Genomic DNA, 16,762 nt, shown 5'->3' on the forward strand with positions numbered 1-16,762 from the left:
CAAAATAGATTTATATATATAAAATAATCACAGGTCTAAAGCTACGGTTGTGAACAGTCATCCATTAAAAATGTTAATATCAACTTCTGGAAATAAGGTTGTAATAATTTCCTTCTAAATTATTGCTGGTTTGGGACTATTTCAAAGAAACAAAGGGGATATGAACAGGAAAAAGGAAAAGGATGAAGAACCTAATAATTCTGCAAATAAGGAGCTGTAGATGTAAAGGTCTATATTGCTGCTTTTTCAAGCCACAGCAATATTCAGGAGTTAGTAGGAAGCAGTAGCCAAAGCGCTCAGCCTGGGTTCTGAGTTCTTTGAGGAAATGCAGCAGTGTGCTTTGCATTGACCTACAGCACCAGGGAGGGGAATGAAGAAATAGTAACACTTCAGCATTTTTTTTCTGCTGTAACTGTTGCTGTGCAAACACACTGGAATAAGGGAGACTTTGTACTTGCTTCTTGATATGACCCATCTGTTCAGCATCAGCCAAGGGATTACTGGCATCACAACCCAAGCTCTGCTTCTAAGGCGAAAATGGCACTACAAGCAGACTGTGCTGACTGCCATATCTAAAACACAGCATATGTGATTTAACATATGATAGGTCTAACCTAAGTTAGTGTAAACCATATCCCAAGACAAGTCCTTAGACTGTCTTATGTCCCACTAAGAGACTTTACATTATTTTCAAATTTTTGCTGCTAACTAATTAGTCAGTAGCCACTTTATTTCTAGAACGAGGTTTTGGCACTGGAGATGCCTGAATCTGAATTGGCCAGGTATGTAGTTTGTCAGAATTGAGTGTAAAATTTTTTTTGCAAGGTGCTGCAACCTAGGACTAAATTCAAGTTGGTTTTATTACTGTTGACTGCTTTTTCTGTCATAGCATGTGTAACTGTGTGCTTACATAAATGGTGTATATGATATGTAAAACGCACCTCATCGTGGGTAATAAGATTGAGTTAAGTTTTGTTCAGATATCTCCTCTGACTTTCTGGCAGACTACTTCGTATTGCTGCAGAAGCAGGAAATGCCCTGTGGGTTTCTCACAGAAGACTCTAGAAGCACATTTTGTTGTTCATTCACATGTTGATTCAGAAATGTTGTACATAATTGCACTTTTTATCTCTTCTGGAATGCAAAGATTTTCTTAATTGTGTTTTCTTGCTGTACTGCAGAACATTTATTTTGCTATAGTCTTCTACCTTTTTAAAAAGAAAAATGCAAGCAGAATTTGTACAACTGAAAGCTGAACATGTTAACTAATTCTTGGCATTGTCTCTTTCCCAGGGAGTGCTGTCCAATATCTCCTCCATCACCGACCTGGGAGGCTTTGATCCTGTTTGGCTCTTCCTAGTGGTGGGAGGAGTAATGTTCATTTTGGGATTTGCAGGATGCATTGGAGCTTTACGAGAAAATACTTTTCTCCTCAAATTTGTAAGTAGCCTTTGCAGCTCTGGCATTCATCAGTTACACAGTGTGTCATGTTATCTGTTCTGCTTAACTGTGTGAAGCTTTTAAAATGTATTTTGGGGAGGAAGGTGTTATCCTGTGTGAGAGTACCACAAAAGCACTTAACTTTTAACACTTTACAGCTCTTCAGTCTCTAGTGATTACTAGTTGTGTTTTCTTAAGGTTGAAAACTATTGGTGGTAAGAATCATAACATGGAATTACTGCTTTTCATATGGATATAGCCTAACATTTTGCTTTCCTGTCACAAAAAGAGAGAAATTTCTGCAGAGAATCTGTGTGTTTAACTTGGAGGCCATAATAAGCTGCCTGTGAAATACAAGGGATGTACATACACCCCTGAATGTGACCCATGCGGCTTCTGCTGTGCAAGTGCTCCCCATGGTACAGAGGAGATTGGACTGTTATGAGGGGTTGCTTGCTGATATCCTCAGTCTGTGCTGTTTAACTAATTTGGAAAGGCTTCAATGCTTACTTTCAGTGCTGGGGCCTGAGAAGGAGGAAGGGAGAAGAATGTGCCCAGGACGTGTAAAGAAAATGCAGCTTGTCTTCTTGTACTCTGGGCTGGAGCGTTGGTTAGGAAAGGAGTTGCTGATATGCAGTCATACCTCAGTGTGCAGAACTCCTTTAGCTAAGTAGCTTGGTTCTGTTTTTTTTAAAGCCTTCCTCCTGTGAACTTTGAAGATGAGGATGACAGTTCCATTTTAGATAAATTGAAGATTTATAATAAAAATGTAAGATTCTTTCCTCCACCACTCCCACTTCCAGAGGTGGGCACAGCCTGGGTAATAGCTGTGTCTCCATTAGCGTTTAATATATACATGAAAAGGCTTTCAGGGAAATAACTGCCTCCGAGTGACACATTTGGCTCCCACAGACATGTTGTATATGGGGAGGAGGCAACTGAGAGTTACAGTTCTTGAGGCATTTATAAAGCAGCTTGTAACACTTTTTTTTCCTCTTCTTCCTTGCTTCTCTTAGCTTGCCTAAAATGAACCCATCTGCTGTACCAGAAATAGCTCCCCATACAGCAGCTGCAGGAGAAATTAAAAATGCATCTGAACACACACAGAGAGCATATTAAAATGAAATTCAAAGGCGCAGTTGCAAAAGGGATGGAGTTCCAGTATACCAGGCCCCCCTGTGTGTTCTAAAACAGTGTAGACTCAGTGGAAATGCTTAGAGAAAGTGGCAGATCATTAGTAATGCCTTTGGCATCCATTGCATTTGCATTAATCATAGCAGCCTCATTTGGTTTTAATGTGGATGTGAGTCATTTCATAGACATTCCGCTCTGACTTAGTCATTAATTAAGTTCTGCTGTTACCAATTTTTGCTTTGTCTGCTTAGGCGAAACTTTACCAGTGAGAGTAGCTAAAGAAGAAGTCATGTAGGAAACATTTTACTGGCACTACTGGTTGTTTATGCCTTTGAAAATATAAGTGCCTATGCGGAAATTAAGATGGGTTTTCAAGGGCCTTACATGTGGTGACTAGCCATTTCTTGAAACTTACAGTGAATTCTTTTGGATCTCTTTGAAAATCCTAGTGAAATGGCCAAGGTTTGAATTTGTTGTTGTTTTTATTATTTGTTAGACTATAATTAAGATTTCTGTACTACAGCCCTAATAAGAAATGGTATATTTTTAATTTAAAATTTCCTGTGTGCTAGAATGGCTTGAACTTGCACTGAAACAAATAAAGCCTTATCACTGGATATAATTATGAGCCTTGAAATAGTTTTTGATCATAAAGGAAAATAATTTTAACCTTTTTTTATTTTCTTCATAGTTTTCTGTATTTCTTGGAATTATTTTCTTCTTGGAGCTGACTGCTGGTGTTCTAGCATTTGTTTTCAAAGACTGGATAAAGGACCAGCTGTATTTCTTTATAAACAACAACATCAGAGCATACCGAGATGACATTGATTTGCAAAACCTCATAGACTTCACGCAGGAATATGTAAGTTGGCCTATGTTTATTTTTTGTAAAGCTTACTTTAAAGAAATATTTTAGCATATAATACTTTCGAATGTATATATGTATGTATATTTGTCTTTACAGAACTTCTACAAACAGTACCTGTGAAAAGTGGTTTATTTGTTGATGTATGACTGAGTAAAACAAGGTGGAGAGTTGGGGTGACTTATGCTGGAAGACTTAGTGTGTCAAATGCATTAAGTTGAAATATTTTATTGTAGGAGATGTCACATCTGTTTAAAAAATTATTCATTTTCTAAGCTTAATTTGGTTCTAAGATGAACGTTGGTGTAGTTTTAGCAGTGTTAGAGTTGCTACACCACACTGTAGAGTGGCAGAGATATTTGGTTGGTCCAAATGAAACTACAATGTTGTTTCTGCTGAAGTAGACTTAGTGGAATTGGGCCATTCATAGAGTTCTTGTGACTCTAAACTCTGTGACTCTTGTTCTCTAAGGGACACTACATCTGCACTTAGGAGGGAGTGGTGAAGCCAGAGATGTACCCACTTGTGAGGGTTAAGCTCTGTAACTTAACAGTGTGTGTAAAGGAAAATTGCACTGAGTTTTGCACACAGGTTATTCTATCAGTACCTTCTTGCTCCAGTACTCGGTTCTGGCCTGTGTTGATGAACTTTCTTTGAATTTGGCCCTGTGTGGCTAAGATGGTTAAGTGTTGTTTGAATTCATGTTTACTAATTTTTGTACATTCTACAATTAAGATAGTTTCAACATTTGATTTGCCTCTATGTGCCTGGGGGGAAAATGGCAAGTAACAGGATGTGGATCCTTGCACTGGTTTGAATCTTGTCCAGTTGGGAGAAGATCAGAGGTCACTACATCTGAAAGCAGTGGTCCATTTGTATGCAAACAAAAGCCTACAGTCCAACTTTGCAGTCACTGTATAAAGCTTTCTCTCCTTACTGGATTAGCACTCTTAGCAGATAAGCCAGGGACAGCACAAGTCTGAAGAGCAAGCTACTTTTTCAGCCAGTAAAGATAGTGCTTGAAGACATATTCAGGTATTGCAAAGAGAACTGTGCTACATCTAGAAAGAGAGAATTGCTATTCCAATGCTTTTAAAAATGTGGTTTGTTTGTGGGGTTTTACATTTTAAAACTTTTTTTAAGTTGACACAGATGGGTTCATTGGGCTAGCTTCTTAAATGCTGTAACCATCAGTGCTCCACTGATCTCCAGTCCATTCTTTGCAGTTCAGCAAAACACACCAGTTCTTTGTGTGTTCAACATGTTTTGCCAGAGACTAAGCCTGCCTTTTGGCAAATATACTCTTTAAAGAAGTCAGTAAAGATGTTATTTGTGCAGTGTGTGATGCTCAAGAAACAGTATGTTCATACAGTCTGATGCACAGACAGGCAAAGTTCTCCCAAACTGGCTAAAGTACCAGTGTAGCCCTCAGAGCTGATTAGTTTTGTTGAGAATCCAGGACACAGTTAGACTGGACTGAATGTCACACTCTTGGCTCTACTGTCCCTTGGGCTGAGCTTGTAGGCTTGTGCAATTCTGTGGTGGTGTTTGGGCTTATCAGCTCACTCCATGGGTTTCTCTCCAGGGAGCAGCATAGCAGGGTGTGAACATAACTTTAATCACATAATAACTTTAGAACAACTTACAGGTTTGGAATGGTCTTTAAAGAAACAACAACAAAAAACAAACAAACAAAACCAACAACAAAAAAAAAACAAATAAAAAACCCAAATAAACCCAACAACAACAACAACAAAAAACCCAAACAAAACAACCCCCCCAAAAAACCCCCCAAAAAACCAACCAAACAAAAGAAGCCAGTGGGAGCGTCAGATTTTGTTTTGAAAGCTAGAGGGAAACTGGTAGCAGTGATGCGTGTTACTAATGCTGAGATTTTTGTTCTGAAAGTTAAGAAGCTCTCCTTTCTTTGTTCTAGTGGCAGTGCTGTGGGGCTTTTGGAGCTGATGACTGGAACCTTAATATTTACTTCAATTGCACAGATTCCAATGCAAGTCGAGAGCGCTGTGGTGTGCCATTCTCTTGCTGTACTAAAGACCCTGCTGTAAGTGACAGTCAAGAGGGTAGATGGGTCTGCCATTCCAATTGTAAATCACTCTTCAAGATTTTTTTTTTTTTTTGGTCTGGAAATCATGCATAATCATTACCTTCTCACCCACCTGTATTCTTTCTGTTCTTGAAGCTCAGCTTACCACTAACTTTTCTGCAGACAGCAAAAATCCTAAGCTAACTTAAGTCTTCATTGTTTGTTTTCTGTTACTTTTCATTAGAATGAGAGAACCATGGGCTTGGCTGAATGTAAATATTAATTTTAGCAAGTATAAAAAGCAGAAGCTCTTAATGAGTTGAAGGATATGAGCTTTCAATTGAAAATCATCAGAACAGCACCTCTTAAGATCAGACACTCTGAAGGAGATATTATTCATTATTTAATGCAGTGTCCTGAGGCTGCAGCCAGTTTGACTCAGTTTGTTCCAGGTACAGTAATGAATGTTGGTCTGTGCCCTGAAGAACTGACGTGTTTGCATTAGAATCTGGAGTTGGGTATAGACACCTTTACACGCTCTTTTTCTCCCCTGTAAAATTACTGCCTGTCCTATGGTCACCTGAAATCAGACTTGAGAAGTCAGAAATTGTTTGAGGGAGCAGCTTTTTGGTAAATTTTCATGTCTTTTAAAATAGTTATAGTTCTGGATCAAGCAGAAAGTGTTGGAGCCATGTATTGCTAATATGGACATGATCAAGAATGAAGAGTAAAGTGTAGGAAAGCGTTCACTAACAGTGAAAGACTTGGAACAGGGATGGCTGTGTACACAGAGAGTGTTATGCGCCTAACAGTGTATACATTTGACTTTCATATGGCTTGAAAGAAGCTGGCTTTGAGTGTTTGCATTATCTAGCAGTTCAACTGTGGCTTTTTCTCCACCTGGAATGACTTAGATTTCCTTGAATGTATGAGTCTAGCACTGACTGAAGTTAGGCAAGTTTCCAACAGGCACCTCAGGTGCTTCCTGCCTCTCTAATGCAATGCAGTCACTGCTCCCAGCATCCAGTCACTGCTGCTGCACTCCTCCTCTCCTGATAAGGCACTGCCACTTGCATAAGCTGGTTCTGGTTCCTCTGCAGTTAATGTGTCTTTGCAGTAGTTTGAATCTTTCTCACAAACATAGCTGAAAATGTTTCAATGGGATATTAAAACAAAATGTAGATTAGGCTCAAGCATTACGTTATGCTTTGGATTCCCTCTGCTGTTTGCCTGTCTCCCCACCCATCCACACAGAGGTCATCACAACCCAGTTTTAAAAATATGGTTGTTATAAAACCAAACCAGTGACAGCAGTACAAGGTAATCCTATAAATCCTCTAGTTCTCTCTCTCTTTGTTGTGTATATGGCTATGCACTTTCTTAGAGTGTGATGGAGCAACCAGAAATTTAAAGATTAACCTGATTCATTGTAAGGAAACAACACACTTAATTGCCTTTAAAATAAAGACTAAAAATATTAGAAGTCATGTATATAATGGATATAATTGTAAACAAGCTGTGACTGGTTCAATTGCAGTGATTAAGTGTAGGTTTATTCTGTGGAAAAGCAAAGTTGTCCCTTTTGGAATTAGGATTCAGTGTTGGACTGATGCAAAGAGTTATGTGGATGCTTTATTGAACAGAACTTGCTTTTAGTTTAGCTTGAATCAGGAAGTGGTAAGTTTAAGGTAGACTAAAATAAGTATCTTAAAACAAATTTTGACTCCTGTAGTTCACTTTGCTATAGTTTAGCAGGTTCCTGTACAGACAAGTGTAGTCACGTTTGTTTATTTCAATTGCATTCTTCATACCTTCTTTCCGTTAACAAATTCCAAGGCAGAAGACATTAATGATGAGGCATACAGTACAAGGAAGAAAGCTTAAAATCCCTCTGTCAGAATCTTAGGTACTTTTACAGCCCTGAAGAACTTGGCACTTATATCCCGGCATTGAAAGATACAAGTTGCTCAAATCTTAAAGGTTCATTAAGGGAATCCAGTTTGGGCAACTGACAGAATGCAATCTGTTGTACTTCCTGCAGAGTGAGGAAACAGAGGAGCTTTAGTGCCGACAGGAGATATTTTTTTCCATATGTCTGCTTTTTAAAATCCATTTCTCCACTGCCTGCCTTTCTCACTTCCCACAATTTGATTATGTTGTGGTGTTTTGTACACCTAGCTAAGATTGGCTGATTTTCTCACTTTCTTGAGTAGTTCCTTCTTCTGCTCATTGTTATTATATGATAAACCAGTAACTTAATATTTTGCTCCCTTTGTGGATGACACTGAAAGTACTTGCTTCATTTTGTTGCCATGAAATAATTGTATACAAAATAATAATGCATCTTCAGCTGTCAGTGGATAGCACTTGTTCACTAGGGAAAGTCTTCCAGAGCCTATTTTATTACCTGTGCTTTGGGAGCACTAAAGGAAAGGAAGTAGGAAAAAAACCCCCCTCCTTTCCCATTGGTATTGAACTCCTGTAAGAATGAACAGGCAGTAAGAACACGTTCTGTTCTTTTTTCTTTCTGGTTTTTGGAAAGGAACTAGATACTGTATATATTTCTAGGGACATTCCCAGAAAGAACTTGCAATTTCTGCAACAGAACTGCCCCTTGTCACCTCTTCACTCTGCACAGACTGAACCCTGAAAATGTTAACAGTATTCTTGGCATATATTTTTTAGTATAGACAAAACCTTTTCAGCAGAAGGTTCTTCCATTTAAAATAGATGTTCCCTATTCCCTTTGCTTTGACTTCTGAATGCTTGTATCTGGAACATGAAGTTCACCCTGGTGGAGGGCTGGTCTTCCCAGCTTGCTGACTAAATCATGAAAAAGTTTTTTGGCCATGTGCTTTTGTTTGTTGCAAATAATTAATAGCACTGAGTGGAAGAGGAAGGCTTTGTTTTAAAGCAATATGCTAATCAAAGTTAAGGTGATTGTCTTATTTACATACAGGACCAACTCTGGGGAGCCTGGGAGAGGTGTTTGGGAGGCATTTCACTAATTGTCTCTCTCTCTCTCCCCCCCCTCTAGGAAGATGTTATTAATACTCAGTGTGGCTACGATGCAAGGCAAAAACCAGTAAGCTTTTTTTTTCTTTCTTCTTAATGTGGTATGTTAAGGATCTGAATCCCTGTTGCAAGAGCAGATTATTCTACTGATGGGATAGTTGAATATAATTATCTCTGTTTTCTTCCCTCTTCTCCTTGGCAGGAAGTTGATCAGCAGATTGTTATCTACACTAAAGGCTGTGTCCCTCAGTTTGAGAAATGGTTGCAGGACAACCTTACCATAGTTGCTGGTATATTCATTGGGATAGCATTGCTGCAGGTAAACATCACATCACGCTCCCTGTAATGAGTCACGCAAAGGAATAACGAATAAAGTGAATATATGAGGGGGGAAACTGTATATGAGAACTGGAAATACAGTGTCAGGTGCCCATAGAAATATAATGTGCTGGGTTTAGTGAGGGGAACTAAATGTATGAGGCTTTCTTTGTGTTAAGGAGTATTTAATTTCTATCTATAGGGATGCATTTTTTTCTTTTCAACTCTGTCAAAACAAACACTCTCTTAGATAAAGCTTAGGTAGAGGTTTTTAGTCCCTACAGACTTACTGTTTCTGATGGTGTTTAAATGAGCAGCAGAAAGCCTTTAGAATTGCTTTTGTTGAAGCAAGACTAGAACTGTTCAGTTTCCTGAAAGCCAGCGGCACTATAAAAATACTGGCATTACAGGAGTTTTGCAATGTTATTCCTTCTTGCAATTTACTGTTAATTTGATTTCTAACTGTCTGTTGCTTGTTTTCATACCTAAGTTCTATATAACCCAAGGAGCTGAACTTTGTGAAGAGTTATCTTATGCTCTAAATGAATAAACTGTCGTCTCTTCCAGATATTTGGGATATGCTTAGCCCAGAATTTGGTTAGTGACATTGAGGCTGTCAGAGCCAGCTGGTAAAACTGCTGAAGTAACCACAACAAGACACTGGACAACCGAAACCCTCTGAAACCTCCAGTGTGTCACTCCGACACCAAGCTGTATGGACATGGGTGACAGGGAAGCCTTCTCTCCAGAGCAGTCTCAAGTCTTAAGTTCCTGATATTGCAGTGAACTTGTGTTTCTTTGGGATGGGGGAGAGAAGAGTGGGCTATTGAAAATCTGCTGCTCACTGACAATTTTTTTTTCTTTTAAACCACCACTTTGAAAGCTGTTGAGCCGTGAATCTCTACTGTATTCTTGATTTTGAGTAACAAGTGGACACTTTTTTAAATTGGTGTATTCAGTGAGACAGAGTTGCATCGTTGTAGTCTGTGGATATGCTGTTTATTCTTCATGTCATGAGCTCTTTGGTAGCTGCCAAATATTCCTGAGATAGTCTGTCTCATCACCACTCCATAAAGGAGCAATCTTCTTGTTTTCACAGCTAAACGTAGCTACAGGCATAAACCCATGAAGCAGGAAGCAACTTTCTATGCATCTATTGTACAGTAAAAGAAATTGTTTTTAAAACAAGGGAAATTTTTTTTTTATGTAAGCTTCCAACCATCTCCCTGTAGTACCTTGAGGTTGGAATCAGCAAGCTCACAGGGAGAATTGCCTAATTTTATCAAGATCTTTCTTCCTTCTCCACCCTTGTATGATGGGAAAGGAGTTTTATATTTGACAAACAAGGGTTGTAGAGCCTTTGGTTGCTGCCATACCTTTGGACATCAGTCTTTTAAGGCAAGGATGGGATATAACTGTATAAATGTATGAAAGCAGTGTGGATGTTGGGTCCAAGTGAAGAATAATATTCAAAGAATGATTTATATATTAACTTAAAAAAAATCAAAACATATGTATCTGATATGGCAAAATCTTCTGTTTCTCTGAAATTTAGTGTAACCTAATGTTTTTAGGGATCTTGCTGATATTAATGCTTTGACATACTCCTGCAAAAATTCCTTTTTTCGTCTGTTCCTAGCTGAGGCTTTGGTCTTTCTTTTTTTCTTTTTCTTTTCACTTGCATGAGCTGTGGAGTAAGCATCTGTGACACTCCAGTGCTTTAAATACGTGCATATGTTTTCATACAGTCTAATCCAATCTTATTTATTGGTAAATGCATGTGATTATGGAAAGATCATATCCCATTCTCTTGGAAGTTGGAGAGAACAGTTTTTGCCAGAGTAAATACATACCTCCAGTGAACAAATCCTTGCTATGGAGATGTCTCCCTTTCTTGCTCTAAAGGCAACAAAAAGCTTTCTTGAAGCAATGGAATAAAAGTTTTAAAAGAGAAGTGTTTATTAGGATCAGCCAAGACAGACTCTTTTGAATTGGACAAAAGAGAGTAGAATTTGGCATAAAGCACAACTAGTGGAAGAAGGCTTACATCAGGTTCCATCCAGCTTAGGCTTTTTGATTTTTCCTTCTTCACTAACAGTAGTGAACTTACAGACCTGACCATGGCTTGGGTAGTTTTATTGCACTTTGTATAAATTTAGCTTGTTTTATGACCTTTCTCACTATCTGCAGAACTAGTCCTGAAAGCTGTAGGTTCTCAGCTCCTGCTTTGGTCAGACAGTGACAAAGGGTGTGCAGCACCTCTTTGTAAGAACTTAACATCTTTCTGAGTTGAGTTTCCTAAAACATGAGGTATGTGGAGTAGAAGAGGTGAATGCATTGCTTTCAAAGCTTTTCTGTTCTGGGGGATGGATAGAAGGCTGATCTGATGACCTGTTAAGGCCCTTTCTGGTCCTGTGACTCTTAAACAAATGAGTATACATACCCTTGCACGTTTTGCCTTTCTGTGCTTTAGCTGGCCATGGTTTTTTCCCTTCTGAAGGCTGGTGATAGGCACACCAGCACTTCACAGATGCCTCAGACAGACCTGTTGTCCTCCTGTCTTTGAGCATTACCTCATCCTCTTCTGGTTAACTCCCACTGACTGGCTCTGAATCAGGCAGCCTCCATATCCCTTGCTATCTGCTGTTAAAGGCCAGCCATGACTCAGAGTATTTTTTTAAAGCCTTTGAAAGCAATTATAATTCACTGTCCTTAATAAAATTGGTTCCACCTCACCACAGTGTTATGTTTTTCTTAGCCACTCCTCAACTTGAGGAGTTACTAATGTTTGTTTTGCCCCAAAAGGGACACACCATTTTGCCTGATAGCGGCAGGACAGGTATTGCTGCACTGAAACAAAATGATGCAGGGAAGCAGGAAGTAACCCTTCCACCAAAGAGCCTTGATTGTGACCCAGGGCTTTGGTTTGGAGGAAAAAAAAGCCCAATTACAGAAACATTCCTTGTTGCCACTGATCTTGAATACTGCTGTTGCTGCTCTGGGCTTCTGAAGACAGCTTCGTTCTTCTACTTGAATTTCTGCAGTTGTACTGTATTGGCCTTTTGTCTTGTCACGCTGTTCTCTCAGTTCCAGTCTGCTGAATGTGCTGTTGGCAGTGTCAAACTGATAGGAGGGTAGATGCTCTGAGGTGAGCAAATCTTGTTCTCACTACTTGCATGTGTACATACAGATGTGCAACACTTCTGCTGAATCCCGGAATGACTGACTGTTCTTACAAAAACCACTAAATAACTTATTTTTCTAGAGCTTGTCTTTATTGCTGCAAATGTTGATCTTCCTCCCTTCCCCACTCCCAAGAGATACTTATTTTCCTTGTGTTCACAGTTGTTTGATGTATGTGTACTGAATGTTCAGGATTAGCCGTCTATATTGCATATTTAAATCCCACATTTTCTTGTCTAAAGATCAGGTAAGATGTCCTAATAATGCCCCATCAGCAGCTGGGCTACTCAGCAGCTTAAGTGTCCAGTTTGCATAGCTTGTGGGGAGGCCTTGGAAATCAATGTATTATTGTTAGAGCCTGCTGAATACAAGCAAGCTTTCTTCCAGAAAACTGAAAAGTTCAGGTGAGCTGCAACTAAAGCACAACTGCTGCTACATGGGCTCAGTGTCTAAAGCAATAAGATACAGTAGGCGTGAGGACTCCTTGGCAATTTCTAGCCTGCCTGGTGTGGTGGTGGGGTGGATGTGAGGTCAGAGGTCAGTGTAATTATCTTTAATGTGCAGTAGTTGTTCAGAGAATTGTTGTCAGGCTTATGGCCCTTTAGACTGTGAAACAGCTCTGTTTGCTGTGTGATTCCTGTGGGATGGTGGCATTGCTAGTGAGGAGCCTGGTAGCTTCAGCAGCAGCACTGGCTTTAAAGTCATTTCCATATACCCCACTGAGCCCTGCCAAAGGGCATCACAGTCCTTGCTCCTCTGCTTTCTAAATACTCTGTGTTCACAGGCCTTTCTGTTGTTTGATTTTTTTCCTTTTTTGTTAATTAATAGCCTAATTGTCAAATGTTTGATTCATCTCTGTGTGACTCTTTTGGTAGCAGTAGAATCTCTTTGTTTCAAAATCCATAATTTTGATTGTGCCCCTTAGAGTTTGAAGCTGTGGGGATGCTTGCTCAAGTGTGCTCTGTCCTGAAAGCCTTCTTCTCTCCCCTTTGAGAGAGATGCTTATTGTAGTTCTGGTGTGTAAATAGTGTTTGAAATGTAAATAGTAGCATGCAGATTAAATGATTCTTGCACATGACTGCTTTTCACCCTGAAAGTGTTTATTGTGGATAGGAAAGGTGTCCACCGTGAGAGTTTGCTGGTGAGTCCTGTGTGGTGGTCTAGGCTGTCCCTCACACCAGGGATGCGGCCTGAGCACCTCAGCTGCCTGCACTTGCGTGTCTGCCCAGCGGGCAGGTGGGTGGCAGCACCTCAGAAAGGTGGAGCCCTGGCCACCCTTTCGGGCTCTGGGCAATGGCAGGACCTCCTTTGCCTTTTCCCTTTGCTGCTTGGCATTAGAACAGCATTAGACTGTAAAGTGGAGGGTTGGTGTCAGCACCTCCAGTTATGGGAGGTTGCCATCCCTTTGTGGCGGGACTAAACATGGTGCTATAAGAACTGTCCTGGACGTCAATCTGTGTTTTTACTACTTTAGAGTTGCCCTTGGTAAAATTGGTTCTGATTAATATGGTTGGTAACAAGAGAAACTATTGTGTGAGTTTTTGATTCCGTTTCCTTTCTTGCTGTGTGTGCCTTTTGGTGCATTGAAATGGCAGTTCTGCAAATACCTAGGAAGGAAATTAGACTTTAAGAGGTGTCAAGTACTCCTGAAGATTCAAGTTCCTCCCTCCAATTTTTGTTTTCTTTCTGAATCTTTTTCAGATACCTATAATAGGTGATGAAACTGTCTAAAGCAAACAAAACAATACTACCCTGATCCATTAGCTACCAAATTTTGCCACTTGAAGAAATAAAAAAATCAGTCTCCCTTAACATGCAGGATACAAAGAAGTGTTTGTGACTACTAGCGTGCACCAGGCAGCACTGCTAGCTGTCTTTTGTGTTTTGGCAATATAAGTGTGTTAATAAAAAGCTCTATGCCTACATGTGTTCATGTTCATGCTGTGTACATAGTAGAGATGGACCTGAATACCACCTTGAGCTCTGGGGAGATTGGGATTTGGGTTTTGTGACTCAGACCCATTTCTGATACGTATGTTCCAGTTTAGTTCCGGCTGAATCTCTTTTTCTGGTTCATCCTAAGGTGTACAGCAAGGTGTTGATATTTACCCTTTGTGTATCATTCCTTTTTATATGAATGTACTCTCTTGTGTTCCTTTTTTTATCAGTTGTAAAATTGATTGTAAAAGCCAACTACACTTACCGATTGAAAGTATTGCTATAACAGAACTGCATGCCCAGTAGAGTTTGACTTGAGCTTTAGTTTTCTGATTTTGGATTGGTTCCCTTCAGTCTAGGAGAAAAGCATAGATCAGGTGCATAATGTATTACTTGTCATCTTTAGCATTAGACTGTGGTATTGTATCACATGCTGATCTCAATGGATGTAACTGGAGTCTACTTAGGAAGTTAATGCAACTTCCTGGTAATTCATTTTAAGCTATTGAAAGTGGTCTTGGTCATGCTACTTGTGTTCTTGGGTTTTTGTTTTTTAATAGAGGCATTTTTTAGGAATGTTTTAATACACTTATGATGGACAATACAATAGTTTTAATAGTCGTGCAGTATTCTGTATTTACTTGAAGTAAATCATTTTATATGCAATTTGTTAGATAATTACAATTTTATAAATAAAACTGTGTGAAATATGGTGTTGTGAATGTGTACTCTTGATGTAGCACTTAATACAATACATTCATGCAAAATCCCTCCAGGAAAAGACCCCCTACCTCCGTCCTCCAAAGTAACAGTGGAAATAAATCCCCAAGTCTCTCATCTACGGTGTAGAATACTGTATTCTAATTAAGTCACAAAACACATTATCACACCACAAGTGGCTGCTCTTTAAATTAATGATAAGCTAATACGTGAAGAGCATGTCCTCACTTGAAGAGATCCCGTATCTGCTGTCAGCTCTTGTTAAAGTCTCTGGCTAATGAACATGCCCTGCTTCTTTCCAACAGGTCGTTGGTGTTCCTCAAGCTGCAGTGACTGCTCTCTCCCCAGAATCATTTTGGTGACCCTGAAGTGTTCATAAGTTGCTGCTTTGCAGGAAACAGCACAGAGTGGATTTGTCACAAACTTTTGAAAGGGAGGTGGGAATTTTATTTGTCTACATGCAACATGTCCTTAAACAGAAGTAGTGAGAGCTGGCTTATTTTTTTTTGTGCAGGTAAAAATGGGTAATGATATCTTATGCTTCTTTGGACAAAGAAGGAAGCAGCCCTTTTTTTTTTTTTAAAGTATTTCAAAAACTGTAGGTTTTGTACACAGAACACCACCATGACCAATTTGAAAGCAGGTCTCTACATCCAGATTGAAGTGGGTGCTCTGGATCCAAGGATCCGTATTGTTGGGATTTGTGTCTTACCCAAAGTGAAAATTCTCCTTGTAATAAGGACATTGTGAAATGTAAAAACATACAGATGTTTTTTTATCTTCCTGGCTGGTGTGATGCTAGGTCTTGCAAACTTCTTAGAGATGCAGACAGGTGTAATACACAAGGCAGGCACTGCCTGCCCTGTGTCGTGTGGCCACAGAGATACTTTAGCTTGGTATACGGTGGTAGTAAGACAGAAGAAAAGGCCCCATGTCCAGCATTGCCATCCTAAAAACAGTCTGAGCAGCAGATGTCAAGCTTTGCTGAGATGTAATCTATCTAGTAAACGTCTAATTGGAATTATTGTCAGCAGTTTCACTTAACTTGCCTCCAGTCAAGTGAGTAGCAAAATACATGCGATAGTAACATCCTTAAATCCCATTTCTGGTTTTGAAGGTGCTCAGAGGATAAATGATTTACCAGCTACATAGAAATGACCTGCAGGCTGCAGCATGCCTCAGGACAGTGCAGTGTTTGTGTGGCCAGATACAGTCTTCTCAATTACCTCCTTCTACTGTGACATATACCCATCTTCGTCCTTATGCAGCCTTTCCTTCTTAGACTTAGCACAGATTTTATCTAGGAATGTAAGTCATTTGATGTTCCATCCAGGGAAACCATCTGAAAGTAGGGTGTCACCACTGGCCTGTGCTTATGCTTGCTATGACAGTGGTATCCTTGCTTTGATGATCAGAATATGGCTAATGCTTAACCACAGCTACCATTAGACAATCAGGCAAATGGGAATTTTGTCAGTGTCACAACTTTGTCCGCTACAGCTCGTATGAGCACTTGCAGTTTATGCCAATGTCAAAAGAATGGTCTCTTTCTAGAACCAGGTAGGTCATTGATAACTGGCCTTTCAAATATATTTTGGGATCTGTTTAAATCAGTTTCTGTGCCTGACAAAACTTGGGCTTGTGAGGGCCTATGACCTGTGACTGTAAACATACTGGTTATGTTCAGCAGCAGTGCAGAGGTTCTGTGTTGTTTGAAGCCTGATGTCACAGGGTCCTGCACTCTGTTCACAGCTCTGCACTCTGTCAGTGGCTTTACTGCACTATTGCTAGCAAATGCCTTTTTGACTATGTGGGTTTGTTTTTTCTGTTGTTGTACAGCTTGGTATTAGAGGCTTTTTCTGGATGTTTCTGGCACTGGATTAAATGATTAAATGGATGTGGAATCTCTGCAGTGTGAAAACTCCTGTAGCATCTGCTGCGTTTTTTCAATTACCTGGCACAGGGATCTCATGGGTGCTTGAACTTTGGGTTTGCTGCCTCTGATGATAAAAAAGGAGCCTGAAACTTCCAAGGCTGGCACTTCAGCTCTGGAAATGCTGAATTCACTTTAAAATGTTATAGATCTTATGACCTTCGTGCATGGT

General features: G+C 39.8%; 1 protein-coding gene across 1 annotated transcript in view; it reads left to right on the forward strand.

Annotated features, from left to right (window-relative positions):
- TSPAN5 (tetraspanin 5) overlaps positions 1-15,572 on the forward strand; it is an 85,035-nt gene extending 69,463 nt beyond the window's left edge. Inside the window, exons 3-8 of the mRNA XM_051789799.1 lie at positions 1,294-1,440; positions 3,266-3,436; positions 5,376-5,501; positions 8,521-8,568; positions 8,701-8,817; positions 9,384-15,572. Of these exons, the coding sequence (XP_051645759.1) occupies positions 1,294-1,440; positions 3,266-3,436; positions 5,376-5,501; positions 8,521-8,568; positions 8,701-8,817; positions 9,384-9,449 (675 nt within the window). The 3' untranslated portion in view covers positions 9,450-15,572. The remainder of the gene's footprint in view (positions 1-1,293; positions 1,441-3,265; positions 3,437-5,375; positions 5,502-8,520; positions 8,569-8,700; positions 8,818-9,383) is intronic.
- The last annotated feature ends 1,190 nt before the right edge of the window (positions 15,573-16,762 follow it).

Source organism: Manacus candei, unplaced genomic scaffold (assembly GCF_025592945.1).
Source record: "Manacus candei isolate 608988 ecotype Guabito, Panama unplaced genomic scaffold, ASM2559294v1 h1tg000028l, whole genome shotgun sequence".
Lineage (NCBI taxonomy): Eukaryota > Metazoa > Chordata > Aves > Passeriformes > Pipridae > Manacus > Manacus candei.